An 18697-nucleotide genomic window follows, 5' to 3' on the forward strand; every position below is an offset into this window, starting at 1 on the left:
CATACAAAAAAAAAGGTGGACCTCCTAGGCCCTACGGTTCTCGAGATATTCACAGAAAACTGTCTCCGGCCACCTACAGGCCAGTTGGTGTATAGTAACATAAATTAATTTATTGTGTGGTCCCCCATGAACGGAATTCCACGAAACTTGGTGTGCATTCAGAGGGTGTCATAATGATCCTACACTTCCAATTTCGTGCAGTTTTGACTATGTTAGGTCACAGATACCTACGATTACAACACCTCATTTTTACTTTTTTGTGTTTAACTAGGTGGCGCTATACATGAAATGAGTGGTTATGGAATGGGTTGACATGGCCCCTTGAGATCAACATACAAAAAAAAATGGTCCTCCTAAACCCTACAGTTCTCGAGATATTCACAGAAAACTGTGTCTGCCCTACCCTCCTTTCGGGGGGTCCAGTCCAGGGGGGCTACAGATCAAAACGATGGTTCCATGCTATCCATGTGGGGTTACATGCCCACCAAGTTTCGTGTACCCCGGTCTTTCAGTGTCCCGGGAATCCTTGACGGAAATTTGGACATGCGAAAAAGAAAAAATAAATAAATAAATCTGACTAAACCTATATGACCGCAGCTTCGCTCCGCGGCGGTCATAATAATTTAGTTCAGGGAGATAATGAGATGGGGTGGTGTAAACACATGACAAAACATAGTTTTATAGAACATAGATACCTTATATTAGGGTAAACCCCTGCTCTTGAAAGTGCACTGAGGTGAACTTTTCGGGATGCAACCGACGGCATACAAATTATTTTAAAAAAATCAAAATATTTATTTAACATAGCTATTATTACAACTATATACACATTAGCATATATTTCAACATTATTTAATATTAATATTAATAATAATAATATTAATAATATAATAATAAAAATTCCTGAAATAACCACAAGCTGCATGTCAGAACACACACACTGACCAAATTCTTCCTTTTTTTGATGTGTGTGAAGTAGTATCCTGACTATTTACAGTCACACACTCTTACAAATCCTAATACATAGGATCAGAACCTGATTCATACCATGGGTAGCTTTGTTTTGGATGAAACCCATATAACACTAAACAAAACAGTGTAGGTTGTGAAACTGACTGGACATGTAAACATTTGGATGGAGGGAGATAGTGACATTTCGGTGTCCTCCTTCAAAGACCCCCATCCAGCTCCTCTTGTCCCCGGGAGAAAAAGGAGTATGGAAACTTCCACTGAGGTTGAGGCACTCCTCTGGGAGGCTCAGGGTATGCCGTGATCTCCGAGAAGGTCACCTCCGAGGTGACAGCTAACGGGTAAGCAAGGGGACACTAAAAAAAGAAAGGAGGAAGGGGTGGTGGCAAAAGTCAGCAGATGAGGTAAAGTAGGAAATTCAGAGTCTGGTATGAGAATAATGTGAAAACAACAATGACAAACTTATTACAATATTTATTCTAATGTAAGCCTTTTCTGATAAAAACCCAAGCATAGCTGATTGTATACACAAATATATGTAGGAATTGCTGATTCATTTTCTTTTAAAACATCCTGGTTCTCCATTCTTTTTGTTCAATTCTTTTCCTTGGGCAATTGTCAGTAGAAATCATATCAAGACTCTTTATATGAAAGACACACCAGGGTCCTGTACTACGAAGGGAGTTTAACCTACCCAGATGTAATCCAGGGTTACTTTGTTAAACCAGGGTTGACAAAACCTGGTTATCTTAAGTGGTGTTAATCGGTACTACGACGCTGATTATGAAGTTGATTTGTTGAGCCGGGGTTAACCTAATTGGAGTTTGTGCGCGTTCAAATAAAAGGGGCTGGTTGCAGCGCAAGTCACCACTTTCAATGATGACGCGATTACCTTATTTTTACGGATGAGGAATGCACAATTATTATGACAAGTTATGAGGAATTAAAACCCACTCTACGACAAAAATCAAATACGTCGGCAACGTATTGCAGATCGGGTAGCCTAAATGCCTAAAAGTAAAGTTTTATTCCCACATGTTCTTCAGATATGTGTTACGGAGGATTAGTAGCTTGCGGAATGTCTGAAATGAGTTTAAATAATTAAATAGCCTATTTTGAGTTCATAGAAAGGCCTACAGATGCAACCCAATTCAGAAGTGGGCATATAGATTACAGTAATAAGGATAATTGAATGTTTAAGTAGCCCCCATTGACTGATTTAGTGCCTAATCCTGTGAACATTTCAGATGCAACACCATTGCCAAACGCACATGGCAGCAGGTGAAAATGAAACACAAAAACATTATTCAGAATAGTAGGTTTATATAGTTATAGCTTGCATTAATATTTCTTAATTATGAAAACATGTAGGCCTAGCTTATAGCCTTCACTTGGCCTCTGTTTTACAGCTAACAAGAAAAAGGTGTCTTTGAACACTACTGTAGGAGGAAAGGCACCAGAGTGTTTTACAGTAGCAGAGGAGTTGGCCATAGCAAATAATAGTGGAAGGCCGATTATGGGGGGGATTGAGGGAGGCATTCGGTCGGATTCTGGTGCTGTGAAAATGTGTAGCCTTTATGTGCAGGGTACAGTAATATGACATTCAATTCAACAAGTTTGTTAAAATGGTGCTTTTAATTTATTAGGCCTACTGTAGGCTATGTCCGATTTATTTTAGGCTATTCTTGCTCAGATGTTCAGCATACTGTAGGCCTATGTCCGATTTATTTTCGGACATACAGTATTCTTGCTCAGATGTTCAGCATCACCGATGGAATACATGAATGTCCACGTACGGGCATTGCTATGAGACGTCTTCCTAGATCATCTGACAAAGATAATAAATTCCCTCGGCTTACAATCAATATCTTCATAGAGAATCGTCCGGGTAGGCTATATATATTTTCTGGCTCTAAAACCCCTCGCCCTGCGAAGAGAGTCCCTCACGATTTGCGCTCCAATGTCGTATGGATCATCCAGGTACGCCGACATGTCTCGGGAAAAAAATTGTTAGTGGAGGGGTGGTACTTATAAAGGGTGTGGTTAACGGAAACCTTGGGTTAACCAAGAACATAAACTGCTCGGAGCAGGTTTGAGATGAAGCGTAAATTGCCATGGCAGCATACCTCGGTTAAAACCTATCCACCTTTCGTACGGGTTAATCGGGAAGTTACGCCACACGTGATCAAGTTACTCTCGAAGTTACCCAGATAAGCCAGTAACCCCGCTTCGTAGTACAGGCCCCAGAAGAGGAAGCCCTGAACCATATTCCTTTTATGGGCAGCTGAGGAACATTCCTGTAGGACTGGGCTAATAAATATAACTTAAGATTCCAGTTTCATTTCATTATTAGTCAAATACATAGTGTGTGTGTTTGTCTTGAAGAAATCTTGAAGCAGAAGAGTTACATTTTGACACCTCTATATATTCTATCAAAAGGTTCAGCTATAATCGAAATTCAAACTTCTGTTTTGATAATAATATATTGTACTTGATGTTCCACAATAAACTTTTTCTCAGCTGAATGAGAACAATCAGAACAAACTGAGCAGCTGTGCAACTGATGAAGTGCCTTAGCAATATAGTTTTCATAATCATACCTTAACTTTCTGACAACCAAATTTGTACTTTCCCCCAAGGATGTAATTCTGTGGAAGAGACAGCAGCCCTCTCTTGGCCCAGAGAAACTGAATGGACAGGGAGTGAGGGACATAACAACCAGTCTCACATGAGCCCTCCTGAAATGCAGACAAAACATTGGTCACAGGCAGCAAATGGCCACATGAAATGATAAGCATGTGTCCTTTAATATGAGAAAACATGTAGCAAGTAAATGGGGGGGGGGAAACGAACCTGCTTATGTGCAAAATTAAGTGTGTGTTTAGCATATGACCATGTGAACATGTGACCATTTGAGAGTATAGAGTTACATTAATGAACACCAAGGCCACCCTGAATTGAGTGTGGTTTGGGTCATACTTTTAGAATAAGAAATGCTATTACTGGTATAATACTAGAACACTGATAAAAGCATGCAATATACTGAAGTTCAATTAATAGCATGAATAAGCAGCTTACAGCTTGGGACTCTAGGCAGTCTTCAGTGATGACCTCAGCCCAATCTGGCTTGGGGCCTGAACTCATCGCCACCACGTCAGGGGTTGCCATGCCAGTCAAGACTGTATACATGTCTAATCTCAGCTCACTACAGTTTTGGGAGGCAGACCTACAGTTTTGCAAAGGGGGAAGAAAATCATAGCTCAGGTTTAATATGTATTCTGGATAACAAGTTGCACAAATCACCTGTGTTTTTGTAATAATAATAATAATAATAATAATAAAAAAGTTTTTAAGAAGAAGTGCTGTGTGTGGGTTGTTGTCTGCTTCACCTGAAGGAGCAGCCAGAGATGGAGTTGTATGTGAAGCGGATGGGCACGCGCACGCCTAGAGGAACTGAGCAGGCTGCTGCTGGAGCCAGAGTTGTCAGCTGACACACACAGTTATGGAAGAATAATGCAGAACACAACAGCAACAAGGATAAACAAACACTTCGGTATGATTACTGTGGATTTTAGTTGGTATTTTGCAAAGTGTTTTCAGAGAGTCTGGGATAATGCCTAAGATCTTCTCAAGATCTACTAAGGTCAACTGACACCCTTTGTTTTGTTTCACAGAAGATGATTTCATTTGTGAATACTCATTAAAGCTTACAAATAGTATTATATCTTGTTTACAGTAACTGGAGAACTATAAATGCTCTCGTGTTTATCCTCCTTGTACTGACCACTTTGGCTGGACTCTGTTTGGTTGGGTAGAAAAGATACAGAATTGGCCTCTTCACCAAACCGACCGGTCACTGGGTTTCCAACAATCAGCCCCATTGCTGGCAAAGGGGCAGGCGTGGGGCCAGCAGTGGCTAACTGTTAACAAAGCAAACAAAACAGTTACAACATTACAATGGTAGACAGAGCCAAACAATTCCCTTTTTAAAAGACCATGCCTAGTGACACTGAAATATTATGTACTGATTAATAATGTACTGATTAATAAAGTACTGATTAATAATGTACTGATTAATAGTAACAGTTTCCAAACTGTCAAAACAACTAGCTTACCTGAAATGTGACCGAAAACTCCTGTAATATTTGTGCATCCAGGCTTGAATTCAGGAAGCTGGCACGTAGTGTTGCACTTGTGATTTCCCCTGCATGTGAAAACTCAATAATGTACTCGACCTAGATGGAAAAACAAACAAACAAAAAAACAGAAAATCTTGGTGCTCCAAACAGGCAATACTGGAACTTCCAAAAATGGTTTGTTGGTCTGTTCCTCACCTTAGACACAACATTCAAACAGGTGCCATTTTGTTCACTGGGCTGTGACCATATGGCCACAGGGATTACGGGGATCTAATTGAATAAAAAGTGGTTACGATTTTTATATAGGCTGAATCAAGAGCCACCATGACTAGACAATGTATCGTATTATGTATGTGCATCTGATTGATCTTACCAGTAAGTCTGAAATATCCACGTTTTGCGGATTTGGCACCTGTAGTAATAGATAATATGGAAGTCATCCAACTGTGTTGTGTGTAATGTACTGTGCAACATCATATATGACAACAAAATATTCCATTACCCTGAGCAGGCTAATGTCTTTAAAGTAAGTGTGCACATTCAGTCTGGGATCGTTTGAGCAGGACTGAGCATTCAAGGCTCGAGAACAAGAGTGTGATGTGGAGCGCAAGAATCCTTCGAAAGAAATAGAAGTGGAATTGCATGAGTCACAAAAAAACAGTTTAGTTTAGAATAGAAATGGTATTGGTTATAACGATATTCATCATTTATTTTGCCTGGTCAACATATTTTTTTAATAAACAAACAAACAAACAAACAAACTGTACTTTAAAGCGCTTACTGGCTGGGTTGAGGTCAACACAGAGGGTTGAGGCTACTCCAGGTGATGGCTGTTTGAGTGTACCCAGCATAGAAATACGATTGTACTGAATAAGTATCATATCATCAACCTGATGGAAGGACAGGCGGAGACCGAGATGGTCACATTACCCACAAAAACTGGACACACTTCTGACTTACATAGGCTAGGCTACATTACATTTCACCAAACACCACTGCCTGGCTAAACTTGTTGGGTAAACAGATAGATAAATAGATAGATAGACAGATACTTTATTGATGCCCAAGGGGAAATTCAAACCACAGATAGATCTAAAGCATATCGAGAAGGGCGGCATTGATTAAAACCCCCTTTACCTTATAAAAATCTTTGATGATAGAGTCTGTAGTTGTGTCATCTTGCTGTAGGAAGGAAGGGAACACCTTGTCCTGTTGCTCTGAAATAGCAGGGAGGCTTTGCTGCTCTGTTGTCTTTGCTGTTATAAAAACACATAATAGAAGAAAATAAAAAATATATAAATATTTGGCCAAGACCAAATAATAATAAATATATATATGAAAAACATATATACGAAAAGGAGATTACTCCATGAACAAATGGGTATAACACTAAGCCTCTAGGAGCTGAAAGGGGACATATGCATCACTTTGTTTCATCCAAATGACTACTGTATCTGAATGTGGTATTCTGGATATTGGATAATATTAAACATTTCATTACCTTCTTCTCTCACGCAGAATAATGAATCAGTCTCTGTAATGAGGTCCGGATCAACGTTTGCTCGGAACATCAACCATTTCTCGATGCACACACCTGGTGGCCTAGGGTTACATGAGACCCAAATCAAAATTACACCAGATATTGCACCCAATAACATTTAGGGCTATATGTAGCACGGGTGTTTATCTCTTAGACATGTCTAACTCTCTCTCTCTCTCACACACACTGTACTCAAAAACGACACGAAATATATCCAACCTTGTTTCTTTTTCACAACCATTGAAGACTGAGCTCAAGTCATCTATTTCGCAATCCAAATTGTCACAGCAGCAGCCAATATCGCAGAAGTTTGGAGTAATATCACATAAGCATTCTACAAGGACAAAAATGGCAAATAAATCAACACGACACAGATGATAACAGATTAACAGATTACTGTTTCATGCTTAAAGGCAGAATACCTGTCGGAACTGTAACTTTAACGCTCTCTGTAGTGCTGGCATCTGTGAAGTTTCTGTCCGTTGGTGTGCTGTCTGTAACATTAGTCGTGATTGGTAATATTGTGTCGGTGAAGAGGTCCTCCTCAATTGTTGTCGTTTCAAAAAAGTCAGATTGAGTAGGCGTTGAGGATGTAGGTTCCTCGGTAACGTTGGTGTTATTGACACCTGAGGGCGAGTCTGTTTGATTTACAGTGTCGTTAAAAGCCACTGTAGAAATAATGCTGAGCGCAGACACTGACAGCACAATCCAAGACATGATTTTATGCACCATTTTATGTGCATAGCTGACATAGGTGTTACACGATATAAACAATAAACCCCCAACCCAACCGCGGAGGATTACAGTTAACGTTGAGCTAATGCTAGCAAACAACGATGGCGTAAAATCATAAGCATGATTATCACCCCAAGCTCATCTAACTTTCATTGAGAAAATTGCATCTCATTGGCAAAGCGAATAACGTTACCTAATTCTTGGAGACTTTGTGTAGAGCTAAAACTTTAAATCTAAAACTTAAAAAAAAAAAAAAAAAAACTCAACCTCTGAAACATGCGCTAGGAGATGCTCTTGTATCTTGACGTTGCTATGGAAGAAGTTTCTCTCCTCGGGTTTCGTATCGACGTAGTTCTATCCTATCACAGCGACCACTATCATAATGGAGTACTAACGACAGCTGTCGTAGTCCAAATCAAAAATGCATGTCAATTTTCGTACTGTCAGATTACTTATGGTATATCGACTAATCTGAAAAAATAGGGCACTGTCTCAGTAACAGTGAAAATATACTGGACTTTCATTTTACCACCGTTACCTATTATTATGACGGTTCCCGTGAATAAGTCACGTGTTGGAATGTTCAAACAATTTTGGCCCAAATCACTTCCCGTAGTTCACTTCTCGTTGTTTACTGCTGAGACTCCTCCTACGTTGTCGAAGGGACGGTGGCATATTTTGTATGCGTGCGAATTCATGTTTTACAATGGATTGATTCGTACACATACGAACAACCGTTGGCCAAGACAATTGTTTTAACTTCTAAGATACTTAACGACAACATTTTTTATTAGAGACATTGTTTTTATCGCTGCACATCGCAGTGTTAGTTAGCTAACCTTAGCCAACTGACAATTAGCATATGCTGATGAAGTAACAGTTAGCTAGTAGCTAGAAGCTAGCAGGCCTGTCGAGGCTAACGGCTGGTGTGCGACGTAAACAAACAATCAGAAGCTGTTGTCGCTAGATTTCTATTTCGCGTATGACGTTGTTTTCTTCCAGTTCTGTTGACAAAGATAATTCGCAATGAATTGCCGTTCAGAAGTCTTGGAGGTGACGGTGGAGGGAAGACAAGTTGACGAAGCTATGTTGGCGTTATTGCACACGATACTGCTACACAGGAGCACAGGGAAATTCCATTACAAGAAAGAAGGCACGTACTCCATCGGTACAGTCGGTACACAAGACATTGACTGTGATTTCATCGACTTCACTTTCGTGCGAGTGACCTCGGATGAGCTGGACAGGGTTATCAGGAAAGCTGTTGGCGAGTTCAAGGTAACTGGCAACAACTGGCCTAGTTTTTTCAAGTAATGTGAAGCATCAGTTTGGTCGCGTTATCAATCTGACAATTAACCCCTTTGACTTTCTTTTAAAACAGGATGCTCTAAGCAACTCTGGGAGTGATGGGATGGGTCAAATCTCATTGGAGTTCTACCAGAAGAAGAAATCACGATGGCCTTTCTCTGACGAATGCATCCCATGGGAGGTTTGGAGCATCAAAGTAAATGTAGTGAATTTGGCTAATGAACAGGAGCGTCAGATCTGTCGTGAAAAAGTGGGCGAAAAATTGGGTGAAAAGGTCATCAACATTGTGGAAGTCATCAACCGTCACGAGTACCTGCCAAAAATGCCCACTCAATCGGAAGTGGACAATGTGTTTGACACCAGTCTGAAAGATGTACAACCCTACTTGTACAAGATCACTTACCAGATCACGGACTCCCTTGGGACATCTGTAAGCACAACAATGAGACGACTTATTAAAGACACGTTGGCGCTGTAAAAGTGAGAGCGCAGTTCTCTCATTGCTCTACCAAGATTTTTTAAACAAATGATCACAGGACATACATCGCCTTATCATCGATCTGCTGACATTGCCATAATAAAACAACAACGTCACGCACCATGATTAGGTTTAACATAAAACACAGGACATGTTCCACTATATTCTATTCATGCATCAGTAATTCCTAAATTGGAGGCTACTCTTTTCCGAAGAAGCTAAACGATCTAAAAAGAATCTGTTAGTGGCTTGCTTATCAGGGTGAATAAAGAATTTTCCTCACTAAACTCTCAACAGCTCACACTTTGCCTTTTAGAAAATATAACCATGGATGCGCATTGTAGTTATTACTGTAAAAATGTACAGAGGTTGAAATTTAAGCGTGGACCGATTACTCCATCACAGGGTGCCTGCCAACCCTACACTTTTCCTAGAACATGTAGGTCTAATATCATGTCTTGTATATAAGTAAATACAGCAATTCTAACCAGATTGTGATACATGGACACCTGATTATTTTCTTTAATGTATTCCTTTTTTGTTATATGATGTAGGTAGCTATTTGCATTATCTGTTGTCAGTGTAATGTAAAATTAATGTTTTCAGATTCCAGAAAGAAAATAAATCTGATGAGATACAATCAGACTGGTTCTGCCTCGATGTTCATATTTCACTGCTACTATCCAGCACAAAAAAATCATGTTAACTGCAAGCTGAAGTGAATTAGTTAATAGAAAGAACTTTTTGATAAGTTACTAATCCCAAAGGGATTCTCGTAACAGCTATAATATAAAGAAAATGTGATTGTTTCGCATCAATAAACCTTTATTTCAGAAAACAAGCAAAGAAACTGTAGAAAAGAGCACTAAACACAAAAGTTTATGTAGATTTCATAAGCCACATCATTGCAATCATAACATACAAAGGTTATTGCAGCAATACATTATTAACAAAAAGATTTTTCCATAAACAGAAAGTACAGATAGAAAATTGAGCAGAGACCATACAAAGGCTGTCTTACGTAATGACCAATTTGTCATATCATTAATTTCATTCAAGTCTTTCAAAGTCATACAATCTCAAAAATAACTTCCAAAATCTGAAGATCAAATCTATGCTTACATGCACCACCATCCCATGTAATAAAATAAACATAGAAAATGTTGCACCTACAAGATTTTCAAAATATGTTCTACTTGGTCCCTCTTACGCCAGCCCACCCCAATTCTCCTCCAAAGAACACCTTCCCCCCTTAAAAAAAGCTATTTGAAACCATAAATTGGGAGGTGACCATAAATAGAATTGCCAAATTAGCTGATAGTGAAGCATTCAAAACTAATATGAGGTAAAGGCTGACCTGCATGGCAAAACCTAGTAATTTAACTTCAATTCATGTCCATTTTAATCATCGGTAAAAAATAAGCAGAAATCATAGCTGTTGTGAGCAGAAACTAGAGATTGTTTTTTGCCATTGTGCTTGAATAATACTTGTGCAAAACATTTTGAAATATAATCACAATCATCCATAGACCTATATATAAAACAAATATGTGTGTTCATATCCCATCTCTTTCTAAAAACAAATGATTTCAGAGGTCTTACTTTTATGATCAGATTTTACTGATGAAACACCCAATCACAAAAAACCCTGTTGCATTTTGCTTTAACACCATGTATGGACTCTTTCCACATTATTTTGTGCAACAAATTCCACTGCACAGGAGATAACTACCATGCACCACATAATACAGACGCGCTGTACAAAATGTCAAGCTCACCTGCCAGCTATACAAATTTGTTCTTAAGACATATTATATGGTCACATCTGCACAACGTAACAGATAACAGTGCCATTGAATTAAAGTACAATATATTGATATCAAATCTATAATATATATATATATAATATATATATAAAAAACTTCTAATTTCTAGGTTATTATATGCCTCTCTTCAGTAGCAGGGAACTCGTATAGAGTGAAGATGCTTAGCCAAGTGAAGTTTATGAAGCGGACAGCACAGGTCCCAAACATAGATCCCCAATTATGGCACAGGTGAATTGCGCGCCATATGAATTAACATGTGACAATCGGGTGAATGACCTGGGCTGTTACTGAGTAAGTAGTAGAGGCATGACAAAAGTGCTATAGGTCAGTTAAATAGTCACCAAAGGCTGCTACACCATGGCAGTTATCCATTCACTAATTACGAAGGCAACCTTTTTTCAGAACACCCATCTACTGTGCCAGCACACAAGACGCGGACCATTCATAAGCAAGAGCACTTAGTTAATCTAAAACTGCACCACTAATCCTAAATAAAGCACTTCCTTTGAATAAACCACTGGCTTTTCATTGGTACAAGGGTTAAGCATTACATTTCCTAAGCATAGGCCTACATACTAAAAATGTCAAAGGCAGATTGAAAGAACTCACATGAAGTAAGCAATTCATATTTATACACATTCTCGTTCAACCCAAGGCCGTAATTTGTACATTAGAACTACTGCAAAACATCTGAACTGCAATAAACTGCTCGTTTTCCACATCATCAGTTGAAGTTAGATAGTATCTGTTTCCATTTTCATGCTGGAAAACTCACTTAGTCCACTTTAAATGTAGATAATTTTGATATACAAAACAGGACCCCTTCACTTTCTCCTGTCTCTGTTTTGTATCATTTTGTCGACATTCATAGATATTGAGGAGACCGTAACAACCAATGATTCTTTAAAGCTCCACAAAATTAGAGGATCAAATAAATAGCCAGACCCGACATGACTAAGTGTAAAGTTACACAACAAACAAATCACATGATAATCTGATCTTGCTTCCGTGTCAACCATCCAATCTGGCACTGCAGGTCATCGGTGGTGCTGCTGTCACAGGCGGTTGTGACTCTGTTCGTGACTCCACAGGCTGAATGCCGTCTTAAAGGTCCGGTGGCACAGCTTGCACATGTACTGCCTCTTAAAGGTGAGAGCAGAGAGCGTGGGCGCGTGGTAGAACAGCGTGTCGGATTCCTGAGGGCTGAGAGATGTCTCTGCGCCGTCCGGCTTGGACAAGGAGGGTCCGTCGTCGCCGGCTCCTTCCTGCTCAGGCCCCGGGATATTGGCCGGCGTGGCGACGGGGCCGCCCGGCTCCTCCTCCTCAGAGGCAGCGACGGACGCAGCCGCTGCGTTGGTCGGCGAGACGGAGATGGACAGCGGTGGCGAGGGGGATGGCGACGACGCCTGGAGCTCCATCTCCCGACGCTCCATCTCCCTGGCGGCCGAGGGCTCGTCCGCCGTGGACACATGGGACTGGAAGTGGCTCCAGAGGCGGAAGTTGGTGCGGAACGCCTTGTGGCAGATGTGGCAGATGAAGGGCTTGATGTGGCACAGCAGCTCCTGGTGGCGCTCCAGGTCCTTGTGCGAGCTGAACAGCTTGCCACACTTCTCGCACGGCCACACGCCTGGCTCGTCCGATGCGGCGGCAGCAGCAGCAGCAGCAGCACTCCCAGCGGCTGCACTCTCCCTCTCGCTCACCGCCTCCTCCAGGGGCTCCTCCTTCACCTGCAGCTCGCCGTGCTCGCCATGAGAGCCCATGCTGAGGTCCTCGGGCATGTACGACGAGTCCTCCGAGTCGAACATGGGCAGCGAAGAGGAGTCGCGGTAGAAGGCCTCCTTCCTCATGTTGTCGCCCAACGACTCCTGGTGGTGCTGCGGAAGGTGCGGTCCCCGAGGCGGAGCGTCGCCGCCGTCGTCGTCATCATCGTCCTGCCCATGGTTCTCCTGCTGGCCGAGCGACAACTGCTCCCGGACGGTCATCATGTTGTGGTTGTGCACCTCCACCTGGTGGCGCCAGATGCTGAAGGAGGACTTGAAGGTGCGCATGCACTCCAGGCAGGTGAGCTTCTTGTAGTCGCAGTGGGCCTCGTGGTCCCTCTTGACCGAGGGGCTAGAGAAGCGCAGGCCACAGTATGGACAGACAGTGGCGTGTCGGCAGCCCCTCTCATGGTCCCCTTGCTCCATGGGAGAGGAGAGCTTTGCATTGCAAAGCTTGCAAGGGTATACGTCCTTGCTTTGGTTTTCTTTCAAGTGAGCCATCTGGTTCTGGTTCTCCGCAGACTCAACTCCTCGGTCTATCTGAGGGTTGTCGTTCTCTACTGGGTGCATTTTCAGGTGCTGCCTGAACTGCGACTGGAACCAGAACATCTTCCCGCAGTAGGGGCAGACATAGGTCGACCTTGACCGCAGACTCTTTTTGGCAAAGGGCTGAGCCTGTAGATTCTGTTTGTTTCTCCTGAGCTTCATGATCAAGGCCTTCTTGATTTCACGCTCGCGCACAATGTCGATCAGCTTCCTCTGGAACTTCTCGTCCAGCACCGAGTATGAGCTCGAGGACGCTGCCGGGTTCTGCACCACGCCGTGCTGTGTCTGGCAGTGGGTCCACACTTTGAAGTTGGTGTGAAAGCGCTTGTGACATATGTCGCAGGCGTACGGTTTCTCTGGGTTGTGATACATGTTCACGTGCCGATACAAACCCGCATTCGATCGAAAGATCTTTAAACAGTTCCAGCATTTAAACATCTTGTTTGGTCTTAACTCACCCGGCTCTTCACTGCCATCCTCCGCGTTTGAGGTGCTCTGTACATTAGCTGGTCCAGTGTCCTTGTGTGCGAAATGGTGTTCATTCACCATCCGAGACCGCTTGTACGGATTACTCAAGTTATCCATCCTTGCCCTGCGTTTTCCAGCATGGTTAAAGTAACCTTTTGGGTTCTCATCAAAGTTTATTTGCAGGTCTCTGAGGTTGACAGGTAGATTATCCCCTACCGTAATACGTATAATATCAGAGGGGTCAGCCAGTGGACTGCTGGGCTCGGTTTTCACGTGGACGTCTGTTCCCTGACCGCCCCCCCTCTCGTACATGTTGTGGTGTCTGGCCCTGAGAATCAAAGATGGAACGTCCTGTGACCCCTGGTGTTTCTGGTCAGCGGACGACGGCGTCGTCATGCTCGTCTTTGTGGCCATTTTCACCACAGAGTGCTCCCTGTTCTGTGAGTCTTTGAGCTCCAGCGCTGGGGAAAAGATAGGAACGGGGCTGTCCATGGACAAGGACCTCCGCAACAGGCTTTTAATGAGGGGTCCGCTGCGGTCCACAGGTGGGTGTCGCTCCGTCTGCTGGCCCGAGATGGACGTTTTGGGGCTGTAATGGGGCTCTGGTTGTTCCTCTCCAGGGTCAACACTGGAATCCGGCAGTAAACTCGCATGCTGTATCTGGGACTCACTGAAAGATACAGAGGAGGTCAGCTGAGGTCTTACAGATGTATTAGTGCTCTGAGCTGACCGTCCCTTCATGATGGATGGAGTGGCCGAGCTGATGGACTTGTCGTCCGAGGACCTGCTGGGATTACGATCTGTAAAGTCACCGCTCCTCTCGACTGCATTACCTCGACGCAGTCGAGAGGCCTGGCTTTGTTCTTTAACCGACATGGCTAAGGCTTCCTCCTCAGAGGCCGAGTAAGGGCCGTGCTTCAGTGACTTAAGCAAGCTTGAACCCTGGCTATGAGCACCACCAACCCCAGCGGCTTCGCCGCGGCTCTGACGTACGATGACACTCCTTTGCTGATAGCCGCCATCATCCTCATCTGTAAAGGACACCCTTTTTCTGGAGATGCAGTATGAAACCTGCGGCCTCATGGCCATGATGTTGGTCAGGAAAGGGATGCCCAGGCTGTAGCCCAGCTCCTGGATGGCAGCCAGGCTGCCCTTGTCCACAAACAGGGAGGAAGAGTAGATGTAGTTGAGGACCAGCTCAAAGGCGTCAGGCTCACAGAAGTCCAGCTGGACCATGGCGCGGTGCTCCGAGTCCCTCCTGGAGAAGAGAGACTGGAAGTACTCACTGCTGGCGGCCAGGACACTCCGGTGGGCCTGGTACCGCTGGTCCCCCACCACCAGCACAATGTCACACAGCTGGCCCCGTAGACGCTGCTCATTGAGGATGCTCAGCAGCGAGATGGCATGCGCTGGGTTACTGTAGTGAACCAAGTTGTCCATTCTAGCTGTGGGAGACACAAAGAAGAATGTATGGTGAAACTGGATAGTGTTGCATCTGCAGAACGGCTGTTAATCATGTGAAATGTATGGAAGGATACAAATACAAAAATATTATTCACTACAAAAGCATTAATAATGTACCAATACTGACTCATAATGTTGGTTGAGGTTATTATCAACACATTTAATTTCATTTATAGATTTTGCAGCTCTTACTATGGGTCTTCATGTAGGCTAGACTGGACTTGCTTATATGCTTCAAACTAAATGGAAAATTAGATACATTTGTCCAAATAAAGAAAATCAAATTGTGATTTCAATGTCATGCAAACTATTTCATTGTAGGCTAAATCTACTGCAAGCACTGATGGGTTAGATATAATTTCAAAACATGTACACAATATCTGGTTTATGTAGGCTACTGTATTAACAGTGACTGCTAAACAATCAATAAGTAGACAGATATTCAGATGGATAGAGTCTCGGAGAACTGACTAACACAACAGTCTTAAAATAGAGCAACGCATGCGCGATATCTCGGCAGATTACCTCATGCTGCTGACAGATACAGGCATTCGGCAGTTAGGGAGTATTAGGTCATAAGGGAGACGTGGCTTTGAATCTGCTAAGATCTGAGTTAAGTAATCAACTTCAAGTTTTCCATTGCTAAATAATAGGCAAGGCAAGTACTCTACTTAATTCAACCACCGAAGCCACAAACCCGAGACAGACGCCTCAAAACAAGTCGAACACTGTAGCAACAACTAGTGGCTATGAATTCAGCTAGGCTACAAAATATCTGGTTGCAGTGACTTCCACTTTACACTTAAAGTAGCGCGCAAAGCAACAGGACCACTGTTAGGATTTTGTAGGCTCTCGGTACAACATTCCGAGACAAACATGAACAGGAAAACAGTGGCCATGAGTGCTTGCAGTCAAACCACTCCTGTCATTTTGCTTTGAGAGCTCGGTTGCAGCATCCACAAGCACAGAGAAGTCGATTGTGTACGGAGCGAAAAAGAAACCACCTCACCGTTACGTCAGTAAAGACGGGTTTTCCACTAAGGTACTTCCACAGTTATGTTCCAACCACTGGATATTAGAGAGCGAATGAGTTAATATATTGTACATACCCAATATTTTTGCCGTATTCCCAGGCAGCACTGAAATACCACTTTCTTTTTAGAAATGTGTTGAGCGTGTTGCTGTCGTGATTCCATCCATCTTGTATTTGACGTCATCCCACTGAAGGGATGAGGTCATCGCTAAGAACGCTCGTCACGTGTGCCACACTCTGATCGGTATGGAGAGTCAGCAGGGACAAAAAAAAAAAGTAAAAATCAACATAGAAGATAAACAATATTGTTTTGTTGCACCCTGAAACATAAACAATGAAATACATTGACTTGACTTGACTTGACTTTATGAGAGATATAAAAGGCAATCTAGTATAAGGTTAGGCATATAGCCTAGGCCTAGTGTGTTAAAAAAAAATCTACCAAGGGTGATATTCAACTCCAACATCTGGTTAATTCATTCACAGTGACTTTATTTTTCCACTAAAAAGGGGGTGAGCCGAAACTCACATGACACTTTGTATTCTCAGCCCAGCTTTGGTGAAACAGAGACATACAGAGCCCAAGTTTGTGTGTGTGTGTGTGTGGGGGGGGGGATGTGTAAAACACATCTCCTTTCTGTCACTTCCATCATCATTCTCACTATACCAATGCACTGAATCTTCTGGGAGCATTTCAGATCAAATGATCAATCTGTCTTAATTCAACTTCAATATCTACTAATTGAAATCAGAAAAATGCGGGAAGGCATTGGGAACACTCATGTCATACCTTTAAGGCAATTCAACATGTGGCTATTATAAAATGACAGGAACAAATACAAATGTTCGCAAATCACACATGTGATTGAGCTGTTTTTTCTCTCACAAAAACAAAACAAAACTTGGCAATAAATAACTAAATGATTCTGATTCTGAAAGGGCATAGATATAGGTTTTGACTGTGATGGTCATTTTGATACCACAGATGACCCAGTTAGACCAATGGAAAAATCAGGAACAGAGTTTTATTTACAATGATGCGCATCAAAGAGACAACATGACTTCACCTAAAGATCCACCAGCTGCTCTAACTAGATAAGGAAATAGTTAGGGTTTAAGTATCCTTTCAGGCTGACAGGAGATGGCATTGTTCATCTCATTTTACGTGGACTACACTGAATCAGACTCTGATTAGTGGCAACCTGGTAGTCCGGAGCAGATAGCTATGACACAGCCATGCAGAACAGTGAAACACTGCAAAGTCATAATATTTCCTCAGGGACGTAGGGGGAGGCTGGGGCAGGCAGTGCCTCCCCTGAGATAAACCCTGCCCCCCCCAGAGAAATTATCTGGAGGGGAGAAAAATGCAAAATGCACACCCATTCTTCTCTGTTGGATTGCTCACCAAGTCCTAATCACACTGATATCACATGTCACCTGACAGAGCACGATCTGAGCTTTCCGATGGCCTACTGCTTGAATATTGTGTTCTTCCACTTGTTTGGTTTTTGAACATTTATTTAAACTAATTACATAGGAAACATAATGAATTGCATTCACATATTCATATGCATTATGCCCATTTTCCACTAGCCTAAAACCATGACTGAAGCCTAATTACTCTCACGTTCTTAAAGTGACAGGCACTCAATTTGACCTACACACTATAGCCTACAATGTACTGACATTAAAGATAAAGTCAATGAGAATCGTGTAAAATGTAAGTCAATATGATAAAAAATCAATATTAAATAGTGATTACTATGTATTTAGCTGGTAATTACACAGTTTTACTGAGTGTGTTTGGGGGAGTCTATGTCATGTAATGATCTCCACTGGTGTGGTGGGGGGCTCCCAAATCAGATAGATAGATAGATAGATAGATAAGATAGATAGCCTACAGAACATCAATCATTGCATTGGGTTGTATCAGTCCACTACAAACCCCACTACAAATGGCACTGGGAAACCCATACTGTTATATTTTATTCACATGGTTTAACAACTACCACATGTTTATATGTAGCCAAGGCTATGGGTCCCGTGTGTCTGCCAAGGGGCCTGCACTAAAAGATTGTGCTGATACCTTTTGCGCCCATTTTTTGTTGCGCCCCCAAATAAGCCAAATGCCCCCCTAAAGATGACATCCTGGTAACCCCTCTGTTCCCTCTTATCTCTAAACACATAGGCACACGGGTCAAAATGACGTGACATGCAGATTTCTGTGTCTGAGTTGGGATAACAGCTGAACTATTAATTATTAAAGGTCAGAGAGACAACAAGCATCTGCCAGATATACGGTATGTCCCAGGTAATGTCTTTCTCAAGATACAGTATTTACAAAGCATAAATTAATGTTTTACGTTTTCAACAGCCCAGCAGACATGTAGTGACTGAGGTGTTGAAAGTGCCATAGCAACCTGTTGAGAAA

At 42.4% G+C, this 18697-nt stretch overlaps 3 protein-coding genes across 3 annotated transcripts; 1 reads left to right on the forward strand and 2 right to left on the reverse strand.

Annotated features, from left to right (window-relative positions):
- Nucleotides 1–823: 823 nt before the first annotated feature.
- On the reverse strand, nt 824–7925 carry LOC121708848 (tectonic-3-like). Its single transcript, XM_042091777.1, has 14 exons — nt 7071–7925; nt 6868–6982; nt 6610–6710; nt 6246–6364; nt 5890–5998; nt 5611–5723; nt 5482–5520; nt 5304–5378; nt 5085–5204; nt 4794–4889; nt 4359–4456; nt 4048–4195; nt 3570–3707; nt 824–1325 (listed from the first exon to the last, which is right to left on the reverse strand). The coding sequence occupies exons 1-14, from the start codon at nt 7378–7380 to the stop codon at nt 1170–1172; spliced, it is 1737 nt and encodes a 578-aa protein (XP_041947711.1). The 5' UTR covers nt 7381–7925; the 3' UTR covers nt 824–1169.
- Nucleotides 7926–8009: 84 nt separating this feature from the next.
- On the forward strand, nt 8010–9812 carry atg101 (autophagy related 101). Its single transcript, XM_042091778.1, has 2 exons — nt 8010–8661; nt 8765–9812. Exons 1-2 carry the CDS (start codon nt 8410–8412, stop codon nt 9167–9169), a joined length of 657 nt encoding a protein of 218 aa, XP_041947712.1. The 5' UTR covers nt 8010–8409; the 3' UTR covers nt 9170–9812.
- Nucleotides 9813–11881: 2069 nt separating this feature from the next.
- zbtb21 (zinc finger and BTB domain containing 21) lies at nt 11882–16447 on the reverse strand. The gene is made up of 2 exons (XM_042093010.1): nt 16343–16447; nt 11882–15214 (listed from the first exon to the last, which is right to left on the reverse strand). The coding sequence occupies exon 2, from the start codon at nt 15207–15209 to the stop codon at nt 12051–12053; it is 3159 nt and encodes a 1052-aa protein (XP_041948944.1). The 5' UTR covers nt 15210–15214; nt 16343–16447; the 3' UTR covers nt 11882–12050.
- Between the last annotated feature and the right edge of the window lie 2250 nt (nt 16448–18697).

This window comes from Alosa sapidissima, chromosome 5, assembly GCF_018492685.1.
Source record: "Alosa sapidissima isolate fAloSap1 chromosome 5, fAloSap1.pri, whole genome shotgun sequence".
In the NCBI taxonomy this organism is placed as follows: Eukaryota; Metazoa; Chordata; class Actinopteri; order Clupeiformes; family Clupeidae; genus Alosa; species Alosa sapidissima.

Bases quoted from the DNA above. Each gene is read 5' to 3' on its own strand.
- LOC121708848 (XM_042091777.1), bottom strand. From the start codon at position 7,380: ATGGTGCATAAAATCATGTCTTGGATTGTGCTGTCAGTGTCTGCGCTC. The intron at 5,999-6,245 runs GTAAAGGGGGTT...TCCTTCCATCAG, and splicing joins TCATCAAAGATTTTTATAAG to GTTGATGATATGATACTTAT. The intron at 3,708-4,047 runs GTAAGCTGCTTA...TCTGCATTTCAG, and splicing joins ACTGCCTAGAGTCCCAAGCT to GAGGGCTCATGTGAGACTGG.
- atg101 (XM_042091778.1), top strand. From the start codon at position 8,410: ATGAATTGCCGTTCAGAAGTCTTGGAGGTGACGGTGGAGGGAAGACAA. The intron at 8,662-8,764 runs GTAACTGGCAAC...CTTTTAAAACAG, and splicing joins AAGCTGTTGGCGAGTTCAAG to GATGCTCTAAGCAACTCTGG.
- zbtb21 (XM_042093010.1), bottom strand. From the start codon at position 15,209: ATGGACAACTTGGTTCACTACAGTAACCCAGCGCATGCCATCTCGCTG.